We start from the raw sequence: 13,277 nt of genomic DNA on the forward strand, positions 1-13,277 counted from the left end.
CCCCCCCATCCTTCTTCCTTTCTCCCTGAGGTACAGGGAGTTAGCTTTGAGACAGAATAGTCATTTACCTCTTCTTGTAAATGTCTTTGAGACCTTAGTATTTCATCTAAGGCACTTGAGCTGCATAGATGTCAGAGCCTTAACTGAAAAGCAAAACAATTTTCTGTTTTTAATGTTTTTATTATTTCTGTTTATATATAAAAGTAGAAATACGTGCTTGCTCCTCAGGCTGTATGAGGGAGTTAATTTAGGTAGAGATTTCAAATTCCTATGGTATGGTATTTGTGGTATTTGTGGACTTGCATATTTAATTTTATGCACAGTAGAAGAGGAGTGAAGGGAGTTTCAAGCTTTGTATTATGAATGTGAATACTTCTGTGCAAGCCTTAACTGCCTGTGCCACTGCTTTAGATGACTAAGCTTTCTTTGCTTCAATTTGACAGTGGCAAAGCTCTGTAAGACGTATTTATGTGCTGAGTTTGTCTGAATGAATACAGCTGGCAGTGCATGGCCGTGTTGATAGCTGGAAATTTGTTTTTGTTCTTATTTTTGAATATAGGATTAGGCAGAACTTGAGGGAAAAACATGCTCGACACATAGCTGATCTACGAGCTTACTATGATGCTGAGATCCATAGCTTAAAACAGCAGCTAGAGGCAAGCCATAAAAGTGCTGCTTCTGAAGACCTGAAGGAAATCAATCAAAATCTTGCTGACAGGTACTGTTTCTTCTGCCTCTGTTTCGGGATATTATTTCTACCTTAAAAGCTATGCATGCTTGTTTAGAATATCGTTAAGCATTTGTTGTCCCTCAGTTCTGAATGTTTCATGCATCTGTGATACTGATATTTTACTATTAAGCATACATTTTGTGTTACTTAATGCATCTGTTTAAGATTAGTTTAAAATTATTGTTAGGGCATTAAGTGTGATGTTTTGACCAGAGGCTTTGTTGGACCTGGCTTTTGCTGAAGGCAGGACAAGTTTTGCTTAGCAAAAGCTGGCAGGCTGAGGTAGTCCTAGGTAATTTGTAATGGAAGGGCCAGTGTTGTGAAATGGTGTTTGCCTGTCATGGTGTTTGCTGGTGAACATCACACCTCTTCATCTTTCTTATAGGGAAAGTCTTAAATTCACATCTGATAGCTTTATAAAGGCTGTTTGCCAGGCAGTGCTCCTTGAGCAGATATTACCAGTGCAGGCTGTGTGCCTCACCTGTATATTCTGTTTGTTGTAGCTTGAGTGATTACTGCAGAAGTTCAGTGTGATTTTTAAGTCATTATTCCCAGCCAAAATATGTGTTAGACATCTAGACAGTTAAAATACTTCACAAAATTTATGGCCTTCAGAATAATTGAAAAAGCCTGTGGGTAGCCAGGACTCTTTTGTACTCATCTTCTAGCACTAGTGGGTTCCATCTATTAAAAGTGACTTCTGAGCAGTCATTTACTGAGTTACAAGAAGCCTGTGATATGATTTCAGTCACTAATTATCACACAGCATCATCAATTAGCTCAAGTGGAAGTGGTGCCTCTCAGCTGCTTTTGGCTACGGAGCTCAGAGCCATCTGGAGTCTCTGCACGTTGCCCAGTGTGCTGCTTGCCTGGCACAGCACCACAGCCCTGCTCTGCAGAGGTGCTGGGTGCTCATGGCAGTGGCCGGATTCTGTGGTAGGGGCTTGCAGGCTGGGCACCAGAAGTAGTGGTGATGCTTGAGGAAAGAAAGGCAGCTCTAAAATGTGGTTTTATTGTTTGAAAACTTCAAGAGATTACAGAAATCTGTCTTCCAAATAGGTGTGACCAGTTGGATGCAGCTCTGAATGAAGCAAGTGCTCGCATAAAAACCCTTGAGAATAAGAATAGTATGCTAGAAAAGCAAGTGGTAAGTATGTGCTCCTGGTGACATATATTAATTCAAGTTGCTTTTTTAACTAAGAGGGTAAGGAAATGCACCTTTGTTAGGTGCATTGTTAGGCTGAGTTATATTCCTATATTTTGTTTCAGCCTTTCTGCATAGTACATCAGGCATTATGCTGCACGGATGGCTTTCCTAGCTGTGCTTCTTAATACTCCCCACTTGAATCAAATCATGTTTGCCTACATGCAATCCTTTTCAGAAGCCAAAGGAAGTGTAATAATAAAATACTGTCTGATAATCTCTCTAAAACAGAATTCATAATAATAAAAAAAAGTCTGATTATTTCCTTTCTGGTTACTCATTAAAGCTTAAAAGCAATCCCTTTCTGCACCGGGGCAAAAATATTATCTGTAAGTATACCTCACGTCCTCCTAGCTAGGTCAGAGCCTCTTAGTTTATGACTGAATAGTTAAATTTGTTGATCAGAGAGCAGGATGTTGTGTCCTGTTCTGGTGGAAGTTAGAGTAGTAACCTATTCCACCTTTTAGACATTTTTCTATGTTGGGAAGCATAGCCTTCATTTCAGTTCTTTCTACATAACAAAATGGGCAATATCTTGCGTAGTTCACCAGCAGATATACCCTTTTGTTCTATTTAGATGACTTCAGATTCAGAAATCATCTTCTGCTAGGTAAGCATTTTAATTAATCTTGCTTTTCTTCTTCAGGCAGATTGGAGAGAACGCTTTTATGGAGTTGGTAATACCTCCAAAGTGCTGCAAGAACGTATTGAAGAGATGCGCACAAGCAATAAAGAGAAGGACAATACCATCAGTAGGCTAAAGTCAAGGCTTAAGGATCTAGAGGAAGCATTTGAAAAAGCTTATAAATTATCTGATAATAAAAATACAAGGTTAAAAGAAGAAAATAAAATGTTTCAAAATGTAAGTTTAAAAAAAACTTGTATTTGCAATTAGATTGCATCCTATGAATGCAGCACAGCCAGGGGTGTTTTGTAAGGCTACTCAGAATGTAACCCTGGCAAGTCTTAATGCACATCTGAGAGAGCAGAAATACTTGGTTGGCTGCTTCCTAGGTGACCATTAGGTGATGGTACAGGTTTGGTAGTTAGTTTTAAACAGCTAAAGCAGCAATCGTGTACTTGATGTGATGACATTTGCTGTAGTCTTTCTCGGGTATTTTATTAGTTTATGTACTGTTAGTTTATCTTAATTTTAGAGGTACTATTGGAAATCTATTTCAGAATAAGTATCAATTAAAATTTCAAAATACAAAGTCAGCTTCAAAGCCAGTGATTAATTCTGCTGGTTTGTCCAGCTTCATTGGTTACCAGCTCCTTTAATGATAATTCATTTGACAATTATAAATATTTTAGTAGCTCTTACTCTTTATTCTGAATAGAAGATACTAGAATGTAACAAGTAATACTAAAATACACTCTACGTACCCCATAATGTTTATACATGCATTAGACAAGGAATTCAGATGGTTTTACAGCACCCAACAAAAATGTTGGTTCTGTTTACTCTCCTTATGGTTTTGTTGTTGTTGTAGCTTTTAGGAGAATATGATTCCCTTGGAAAAGAACACGAAAGGGTGAAGGTAAGTCTGCACTGGTTACTTTAAAAAAAAAAAAGGGACAAGTGGGTAAGGATCTGTCATAATATGCCATAGAATGATCTGAATTAAGTATTTAGGAAAAGATCAAACAGAATGATCTACACTTGTTTTTGCTGAAAGCTTCTGACTGTCTTCAGAGTCCCTGCAAAGGGGAGAAGAGGGAATTTCAAATGTGTTACATTCCAGTTATAGGCAGCCAAAACACTGTGAAGTCAAAGGCACTTAGTGGAACTTTATTTCAAATAGAAAAGCATGTTTAATTCATTATTTTTATGATTGAAGTTATTTTTTTTCTTCTGTATACATTTGTATAGTTTCCAGACTTGTTCCTTTTTCACTTGTGTACTTTGTAGGATACATTAAATGCAACTGAAAACAAACTGCTTGATGCAAACACCCAGATTGCTGATTTGAAAAGGTAAATGTGAACGTGTTGCTGCTGGTTTAAAAACATCAAATACAGGCTGTGGCCCAAATGTTTACTCTTAGATTGTAAAGGCTGTAGATCTGCAATTTTAGTTGCATGGTGTGAAGCATTTCGTGTTGCTTTATGCTACTTTGCACGTTCTGTATGAATCTTCTTATTTTTAAGAAATGTGTATTTTCTAAATTTCTAATCTCAGCCTCTTCCAGTGGGAGTTGCTTCCCCTCTGCTGTCACCCAGCTAGTCCAGCCAGTCTTCTGCTCAAGCTTTTGCTACTGCAGTTGTTTTTTTTCTAGCTAGGTTACCTAACTTATACAGCTTAGAATTCAAATGCATGTTTATGTATGTATTTATGGATACATAGGAAATAGTTATTCTTGTTCTTCTACTCTACTCAGGGTATCTAAATAATAAAAAAAAAGAAGAGTAAGCTCCAGGTAATATGGCTTTTAAATCATCTTATTTTGCATTTTTGCTATTTCTGCATTAGGACAGTTTCAAAACTCGAAGCTCAGCTCAAGCAGGTGGAGCATGAAAATATGTTGAAACTTCGTCACGTTACTGAAAGTCGTCTAAGAGCCTCTTGTGCCAAGTAAGTGAATATGCCAATCGTATGCAAATGGCTCATGTGCTCCACAGTGTTTTTAATGTTCCTTGGCTAAACATGGTTCAGGATGTCAGTCCATGGGCTAAACTGAATTAAACGCATGTGATGTAACCCAGAGACTTCATGTGCCAATAAATGATTTGAAAAAGAACAAACGGGTAATGTGTGATTTGGGAGACTGTCTGCAATCTTTCCACATGCATTTGCTGGGTTTCAGTTGCTCAGCTGATTAGAGCTCAGCAAAAATTGTTTTTAAAAAAATCAAGTTGTCCAATTAGACAGGTTTTCTTTGTGCCTTTGTCTTTGATTTTGAAAGGCCAATTATTACTTTGTTTTTCTAAACATAATTTGTATAGGTATGCTGAGAGTAGTATGGGAGTTCAGTTAAAAATGCATGATGTAGTTTGTATTGTGAATTTGTGTTAGAAAAATCAGAAGTTGATCTCTTCTGTTTTGATGCTGCTATGTCTTAAAGACCTAATAGCTTTGCCCCCTTTGTTTTTGGTACCTATGACCTCTTGGCTGTCTGTCCCAGTCACCACTGATACTGTGAAATATAAAATGATCAAGTAATGTGTTTCATAGATGCTACGTGTATGTATTGAGCAGCAGTATTTTGACTGTCGTAATTTCAGCATCAGTTACTGACAAGTACAGATTTCTGTTCAGAGCGATTGTAGTGAATGAGATTCCCCTACAGTGAGGGAGAGTGGGGAGGGAAACAAAAACAGAATGTGGAAGATCACGTTTGTCAAGGAGGAGGGTATGAGAACCAGTATGTATTTGGAAGTTGATTTGTTGCCTATTAATATTTTAGTGATCTTTTAATTGATTTTTTTAACTTTATAAACGTTTTAAAAAGTAGTTATTTACAGATTTATTGCATGTTTATTTCTGTCTACCTGGAATAAATAATTAATACTCCTATTTCATTAAAATATATACCATTCAGAATTTGGAATTATATTGCTTCCACAGCAAGTTGGCTGCTCCTGATGTCAGCAGGCGAAAGTGGTTGATACCAGGAGCAGAGTATTCAATCTTCACTGGCCAGCCTCTGGAAGTCCAAGAAAGCCCCAAAGATAACAGACTAGAAGAAGCCTACATTCCTTCCAGGTGAGCTGGTTTCCTTCAGTCTCCATTGTGATGTAAGGCTGAACATTTCTAAAACATAATCTTATTCAAATTGACCACACTCATTTCCAGATTCTGAAAATGTTAAGTAAAGTTTTTAAATAAATAAATAATATATATATTGTATATATATTGTTGTATATATATATATATATATATATATACACAACATATCAAATGCTATTGTAAATGCTATTCCTCAAAAGCAAAACAACATGCTTTCTAGTATGAAGAAACCCAGTACTAAAGAAACAGCAGTAGCTTTCAGTATATATTTAGTTTGAATGTCAGACAAACCAAACTTATACTTAAGATTCTTGGATTCACTGTAACACAGTCCTCTGAGGTTCCTGGCTGAAATTAAGATCAGCTCTAAAATTCTTCCTTTGGCAGCTATAAGCTCAAAATTAATTTCTCTTTTTGGTGGTTGTTTTTTTTTTTATCTGTTCAGTTTGTATTTGGATAGCTGAAATAAAGCTGATAAACTTGATATCTCCCCCTGCTCATTCTTTAAGGTACCATTCTCCTCCCGAAAAAGACTCCTCACAAGAAGACTCTTCACCAAACATAGCTGAAAAGAAGGACAACGAGATGTCAGAAGCACCAATTATAAAAGCCTTTAAAGAACTTGAAGAAATGAAAGCTTTTAAAGATTGGGGTACTCAGACAGAAAAAGATGACACAACAACCAGTAATTGTTTTTTGGTTTTTTTAATTATTTTTATATTCCCAGACTTGTCTTTACTGGCTTTCTGTCTGCACGTGCCTTGGTTTCATTCTTCTCAGCACTAAGGCACTCAGACTTCAGTGATGGAATAAAATACATACTTTTTAACATGCAGATTTCTGGACTCTTCCTGAGAAAATTCCAAATGATGTAGCTAAGTGACTCATTTAAAAAAGAGGGAATGCAACGGTTGCTGTTAGGTTGATGTTCTCTTTCTAAGAATATCTCAGTATTTATAAACAATTAATGGAGTCCTAACAAAGTTCAGGCTGGATGTAAATCTTTTTGTTGTTGTTGTTCTCGTAGTGCTGTATCAGAATGTTACTATGAGTGCTGGCATTTGTATTGTAGAACTGCGCTGAACCATTCTAATAATGCTTGTTTGGGAAGCCTTGTGACTAGAAAACGTTGTCTTTTGTAAACACAGATTTGGTTGAGGCAGGTATGCCAGCCTTCTTAACCAAAGCTGTGCAGCTTTCCACTGTCTGTTCATTTAAACAATTATTTCACATCATTTGTCCTTACCTTCTGCAAAACATCCTCAGTGATAAGTTAGTTAAACTATCTGCTTCGTGGAAATGAGCTGAAGTGAGTCTTCAGCAAAGCAGCACAAACATGTTTGCAGGAGGCAGCCTTAGGTGTGGTTGTTGTGAAAGCTGGGTGCAGGAGAATGTTTGAGTTCTTGTATCAAAGAACAACTCTTTCATTTTTAATTAGAAACATCAAGTCGGCGTCAAACCGTTGGGTTTGTAGAGACTTCTGTTGCTGCCAACAGATCCCCAGAGAAAGGTAGAGACCAACAGAGACCCAAACGATACAGCTCCCCTTGTGGCCAGAGGTCTTCATCTCTTCCTCCATCCAACAGGAAATCGAATACTCCAAGTGAGTGCTTTTCTGAAGTTTAGTTTGCATTGCACAAAAAGAAAATGCAATAAGGGTATATAAATAATGGGAGTCTGCTCTAGAAGAAGAACAGTTAAAGATATGATGTCTGTATTAATCTAATAGATAATATGGGGAGGGAAAAAACTCTGAAATCATAGAAAGCATGAAAATCTCACTTTTGTGTCATGATGTACTTTTCATATAATTCAAATAAACATGCAGACACTTTAAAAAGCATTCTTTAAATATGTAAGCATCAGATCACATAAGTGGGAAATACTGCAAAGGGAGAAATGTTAGGTACTTAAACACACTTTGTCTCTCACAGCAAGGCGAGAGATCATGTTGGCACCAGTGTCTGTGACATACAGCCCGAAACGATCTCCAAAAGAAAATCTCTCTCCTGGATTTAGCCATTTACTTAGCAGAAATGAAAACACAGTGACAAGGTATGGATTTTATGAGTGCAGTTGTTCTGACAATTGCAATAGCAGCAGCATGTTTATGCAGGTTTAAGACTGTTCCTGCTGTTTCTTGGTACCCTAAAAAGTCGTGGGAAATGAGAATCACCTGAAGATTTTTATGTATAAAGCGAAGTTTTACTACTTAAAACACAGCAAGGAAGAATCTGGAATCATTTCTCTTATTCAGAGCTTACTGGGGGAGATGTATTGTTATACACCCTGATGTGACACTGATCAGTGACAAAAACAGTGGAACAATTTTGTGGAGTAAGTCTGTATTCATATACAGCTTATTAGGGAATGTAAATCAATTAGATACTGAAAACAGTATCTACCTTTCATGGCATTTGTAAGCATGTTAAAAGGTGCACCAGCTTAATTTTCTGGAAACAGGAACTAGGTAACTATGGTTTCTATAGAGAACTTTGCTTGGCAAGGCTTGCAGAGTTTCAGGGAATGTACTTAATTGCAAGACTAAAGTGTGTGACTTGCACAAAGAAGAAATGTGTGGCACCACTTTGGTTCTCGAGGGCAGCTGTGTGGGCTTCTCAGTGTGCCTGGGGGGGTCGGGGGGAGGACTTGGCCTCTTCCAGGAGAAAGTCACAGGAATGTGACACAGGAGTACAGCAGGGTATGGTGCCAGTAGCACTATTCAGAAGACCTGGAATTCCTGTGGGGTAGATATTGTTCTATAAATAACTTATTTAGCCAAAAACAGGAAAAGATAGGAAATACTGTGTCAGCTGATAAATTATTTCTGGCAATTAATTGTTTTATGCTGCTTGTTCTGTAGATTTGATATACTTCTAGATGACCTGGAAAGTGGTCCTGCATCTACTTCACAGCACAGTAATCCAAGAAAAAGGCTCCAGTTTCTTTCACTTGATGATACAGAAGGTAATCCATCCCTCAAAGGAGGGGAAAACTGTCTCTTGTAATTTTAAGTTTATAAAATGTACTTTTAATCTCTCAGATGAAACAGTTTTTACTGTAATACAGAAAGCTGGCACATTGTTCTATGGCTTCCAATTTCTGAAAATCATCTGCATCTTGTCTTGTTACTGTAAATTGAGAAATACTATTCATTCATTTTATTTTTATTTGTCTGTGTGCACAAACGCAATAGAAAAACAAAAATAATTGAATTGAGAAAGAAGAGCAATATATTCTCCTGTGTTTAACTCAGTTACACAGTGCATATCTCACAGGGGCCTATATTAAGATGTGCATACTCAGTCAAACTAATAAAATTCCTATCTGTAATGCAATGTTTAGCAATAGAAAGAGTAAATATAATAAAGCCAGTTGCTTGAGATTTTTCTTCCATGATGATTGAACCAAATCTTTCTCACTTCTGTCATTCTTGTCACAATGTTCTGCTTTTGCTTTTATTAATGTATTTATTTAGACTAGTGTTTTCATGACAACTAGCCTACAAGGTGATATTTAGAAACATTGTACCAGTGAAAGTCATTCTTAATGAGCACACTACATCAGGCTGTTATCCAAAAAGTGTGCTGTGTTAAAAAGATGGCTTGAAAGATGACCCATTGGAGTGTTATGCATTCTTCTGGGAAATATGCTTAAGGGAAGCTAACGAGGCTTTGCTACTCACTGTCCTCAGTTCACATAGTGCTGCTTTTCTTGTTTCTTTTGCTGCCTTAAGTAATAATTGAATAGGCAATTACAAAACAAATAAAAGGAATGTTGTTTTTTGATAGGAAGGCAAAGTTCAGGTGTAAGACACAGCTCTTGTGCTGAATCTGTCAGTACCAGAATGAAGAAAGCAACAGCTTGGGACGAGAGGAGCGGGGCACAGAACCATGAGCCAGTGCTATCATCTTGTGAGGGGGACTTCCCATCCACACCAAGGATTCAGACTCTGGCTGAAACAGAGAGGCTTTTCGATGACCTGACTCAAGAAAAGCAACAGGCAAAAATAATGTTTATTTTAAAGTTGTGACTGAGCACAGTTGTTGTATGAGAGGTGCGTGGTGTGGCTGTGTGCCTGCACAGCGCGTGGCTGAAGTTCACATCTGATTTCCAGTGTTAACATAGGAATGTGGCATTACCATTCCTGTTCTACCTCTGAAACTAGAGCCCTTTCCTGTCCCTAACGTTGTTAAAGGAGGATCACTGTAACATGAGCACACTGGGGATGGAAAGGTTGGAGTAAATTTAAACGGACAAACTAAGAGGTTTGAAATTATTCAACAGTTATTTCTGTCCTCTTCAAAATGATCTGTGAGAACGGCTGCTCATACGTATTAATTTTGTATTGTGTGGCATAATATCATGGTAACAAAAGTTAGTGTTTAAGAACAACCTTGAGCATGTATCTGTTATCTAAGCACCTCACCTCTTGCTCTGTAAGATCAGTTAGGAAGGTTTATTGGCACTTGAAACTGTCACTTACAGCTGAAGTATTTTCTGTTACTAGATTGAGGCTGCTTTGAGTCGAATACCTTGTTCTGGTGGAAGAATGACCTTGCAAGCAAGATTAAATCAGGTGAAAAAGCTTCTACCAACTGCTCTCTTCAGTTGCTTCTCTGGAATCTGAGTTTACCTAGCTTAGATGAAAGTTTAGGTTTTGAAATGGGTATAAATACAATGACTGCAAGAATTTCACCACACCACTGAGTGTTGTGGCTTTGTGAACATGGCTGAAGTTTGAGTCTACATGAAAAGTAGGCTCTGGACTTCATAGATTTCCTGTTATCTTTTAATAGTACCTCAGTGTAATCATAGAGAGTGTGCATCACTTTGTAAAATTTGTAAGTTTGGATGATTTATGGTGATTCAGGAAAAAAAAAAAATTTGATATATCATACATTTGTTGACCTGAGTCTTGAAAGCCCATGCCAGAAAAAAAAAAAGCCAGCAGCCCACAGATGCACCCACAAAAATAATCAGAGAAGTCTGCAGGTCTGGGTCTTGGTTTTGGGTGCTAAGGGAATACATTGGGAAGGATACCAGCTGACAATAGGAATAATAGCATTTTCTTTCTGAAATGAGTATCGTTGGATTTTGTTGTATGTTATTAAATTTTTTTCCCCTTTTTGTTAACTGTTTGCTTTTAGGAAGCCCTGGAAGATCGCTTGGAAAGGATTAACAGAGATCTGGGGTGGATACGCATGACCCTGAAAAGATTTCATGTTTTACGTACCTCTGCAAACCTTTGACGATTCCCTCTTGAATTCCAATATGCTTTTTTTTTTTTTGCACTAATATATAATGATACACTTGGTAAATGTAAATGTTTTGTATTTTTATAAATCCCCAATAGTAGTTTTACAACCACGTTACCCTTTACACTCAGCAATATTTTGTACTTCAAACAGCCACCTATATTTTAAGCATATTTTTGTTACACTTGAGAAAGCAATGTTTATCCTGTATTGTAATATTTTTAGAAATATTATTTTTAAATAGTGATACTCAATTTATAATAAGAAACTAAAAGGCAGCTTGTTTTCTGAGAGTGATTGTGTTTTGCACTCGTTTTCGTCACCATTTTACAAATGTCTGTGGCACGTTGTAAATACTGGCTAATAGGAAGTCTTGACTTTTAATACAAAACACGACATGAGTTGGTGTTAGACAACTGCTGTTATGTAGTAGATCCTTTTCATTTACATCTGGTGGGTATTTGTCACAGTGACCAAAGTACAAGCAGTAGCAGGGCTTTGATGCCATTAGGGCCAGGATTCATGCAGCTGACAGCAGCCAGCTTTCCTCCCAGCGAGCTCAGCTGCAGCTGGCACTGCAGGACAGCAGCTGGCTCACTCAAGTTGCTGCTTTAACATCAGGGTGGGTTTTGTGCCGTGCCGGTGTTTAGAGCACACACTTCCAAGTGAAATCTGTGCTGTCTTTGTGAGCAAGACATGCATTTTTCTTGGTGAAAAATATAGATTTGCTCGTTGGCATATTGTTGAGTTACTGTTCAACATTGATATTTTAGTTTGTATTTTGATATTAAATAAATGTTTAATTAGATTCTTTCTCCCAGCCCAAAGACAATAATAGGATCTGGGATATAACATCAGCAATAATGTAGGTTTTAATCATATTGTGTGTTTCAAGTTCTGTCCTTGTTCCAAATGCTTAGCCACTAATGATGTGATTATTTTGCAGTGGAAAGGCCAGAATAGCTGTGGTGAAGAAAGCTCGTGAAGCTCTGATTCTAATTCTAGAGTGCTGGTTTTTAAAGATATTTAATGAAGAACTGCCCTACGTTAATGCAAAGTACTTTTTTCTTAGAAAAAGCTTTATTTATCAAGTGCTTTGTGCATCTCCTCCTGCCCTGCGGGTTGTTCTGATGCAAGATCAGAGGAGTCAGGCCTCCAAGTTACTCATTTTCCCTTCTGCTCTAAAATGTTGAAATTGGGCCCGAATGCTTGGTAGCAACTTGCTTGAATATACTTCCAGTCTATACTAGGAGATGCTTAATTTTGATGGTATTTCATATTCTTACTTGAGGAGGAAGAAAAGAAAAAAGCTTCTCTACTTTCCCATGCAACTCTACCATTCAGCTGAATAAGTTTCTTTCCACCTCTTTGAATTATGAACAGGTAGAGTGTAAAAGCACCATTCTAAAGCATCATTGAGCCAGCAGGATTTCTTGCAAGGCATCCATCAGCACACAACTTCACTTGGGTCCATTTAATGGTCTTGTTTTCTTTCATCAGTGCTGCTGCAAAACAGGCACCATTTTCCTGACAGGCATTTGAAAGGAGCAGGTAAATCAATTCAGCTCCATCACTGCCTTTCCTCATAACCTCCCTTTATTTCCATTCCATTCTCTCCAGCACTATTCATATTCATGTACTCTTTTTTTATTACCTCCAGAAAACTGAAGCGTGAGTCACAATTTATTTTTTAATCAAAAGCTCTCCTCCATCTGTTGGAGCTCTTCAGGCTATTTCTGTTCTGTTCTAACACTGAAAGGGGGGGGAGAAGATTTTAAGTGTTGCTCTTAGTAAACTTTTAGGCCACCCTTTTAGCAGTAGCTGCGAGGCGCGGGGTGAGCTGTGGCTGCGCGGTGCCTTCAGCCTCAGCCTTCGGCGAGGTGGAGGAGCTGCAGTTCCCGATGGAAGCGGCGGGAGGCCTGAATGCTCGGCGCTTCTGAACAATCAGCCCCGAAGCATCAAAAGAAGGGAAAGTGGGGCACGTTTGGAAAACACGCCTGAAGTCGCCGTGTGCTCTGCTGGACAACGGCTTATTAGATTTTTTAATAAACCTTCGTAAAATTCGTTGCCTTCAGCACCAACGCATTGCCTTTTTGTACGAGAAGAGCAGCAGAGCTGAGGCTGCTTCTGAGCAGGGCTGTAACCGCCGTCCTCCTGCCTGCTCCCCGCCTGCACAGCAGCTGCAGCTTTTACTCAGCCTCGGCGTCGTTCGGTCGCCGAGGGCCCTTGCAAGGTGTAGTTCTTGACGGTAACAAATCTCCCAGCTTTCGAGGTGTCGCTCCAGGCACACAAGATCTCTTCCCGCCCTTCCATACAAAGCACACCTAAAACAACCGCCCGGCGACCCGCCGGCCG

The 13,277-nt window shown here is 38.4% G+C and overlaps 1 protein-coding gene across 1 annotated transcript in view; it reads left to right on the top strand.

The window, feature by feature from the left end:
* Positions 1–13,233, top strand: part of MPHOSPH9 (M-phase phosphoprotein 9) — a 24,726-nt gene extending 11,493 nt beyond the window's left edge. Inside the window, 14 exon segments of the mRNA XM_031555963.1 lie at positions 560–718; positions 1,790–1,877; positions 2,581–2,796; positions 3,428–3,475; positions 3,847–3,911; positions 4,408–4,509; positions 5,503–5,640; positions 6,174–6,349; positions 7,103–7,267; positions 7,599–7,719; positions 8,528–8,631; positions 9,456–9,667; positions 10,175–10,243; positions 10,815–13,233. Of these exon segments, the coding sequence (XP_031411823.1) occupies positions 560–718; positions 1,790–1,877; positions 2,581–2,796; positions 3,428–3,475; positions 3,847–3,911; positions 4,408–4,509; positions 5,503–5,640; positions 6,174–6,349; positions 7,103–7,267; positions 7,599–7,719; positions 8,528–8,631; positions 9,456–9,667; positions 10,175–10,243; positions 10,815–10,916 (1,765 nt within the window). The 3' untranslated portion in view covers positions 10,917–13,233.
* The last annotated feature ends 44 nt before the right edge of the window (positions 13,234–13,277 follow it).

Source organism: Meleagris gallopavo, chromosome 17 (assembly GCF_000146605.3).
Source record: "Meleagris gallopavo isolate NT-WF06-2002-E0010 breed Aviagen turkey brand Nicholas breeding stock chromosome 17, Turkey_5.1, whole genome shotgun sequence".
Classification (NCBI taxonomy): domain Eukaryota; kingdom Metazoa; phylum Chordata; class Aves; order Galliformes; family Phasianidae; genus Meleagris; species Meleagris gallopavo.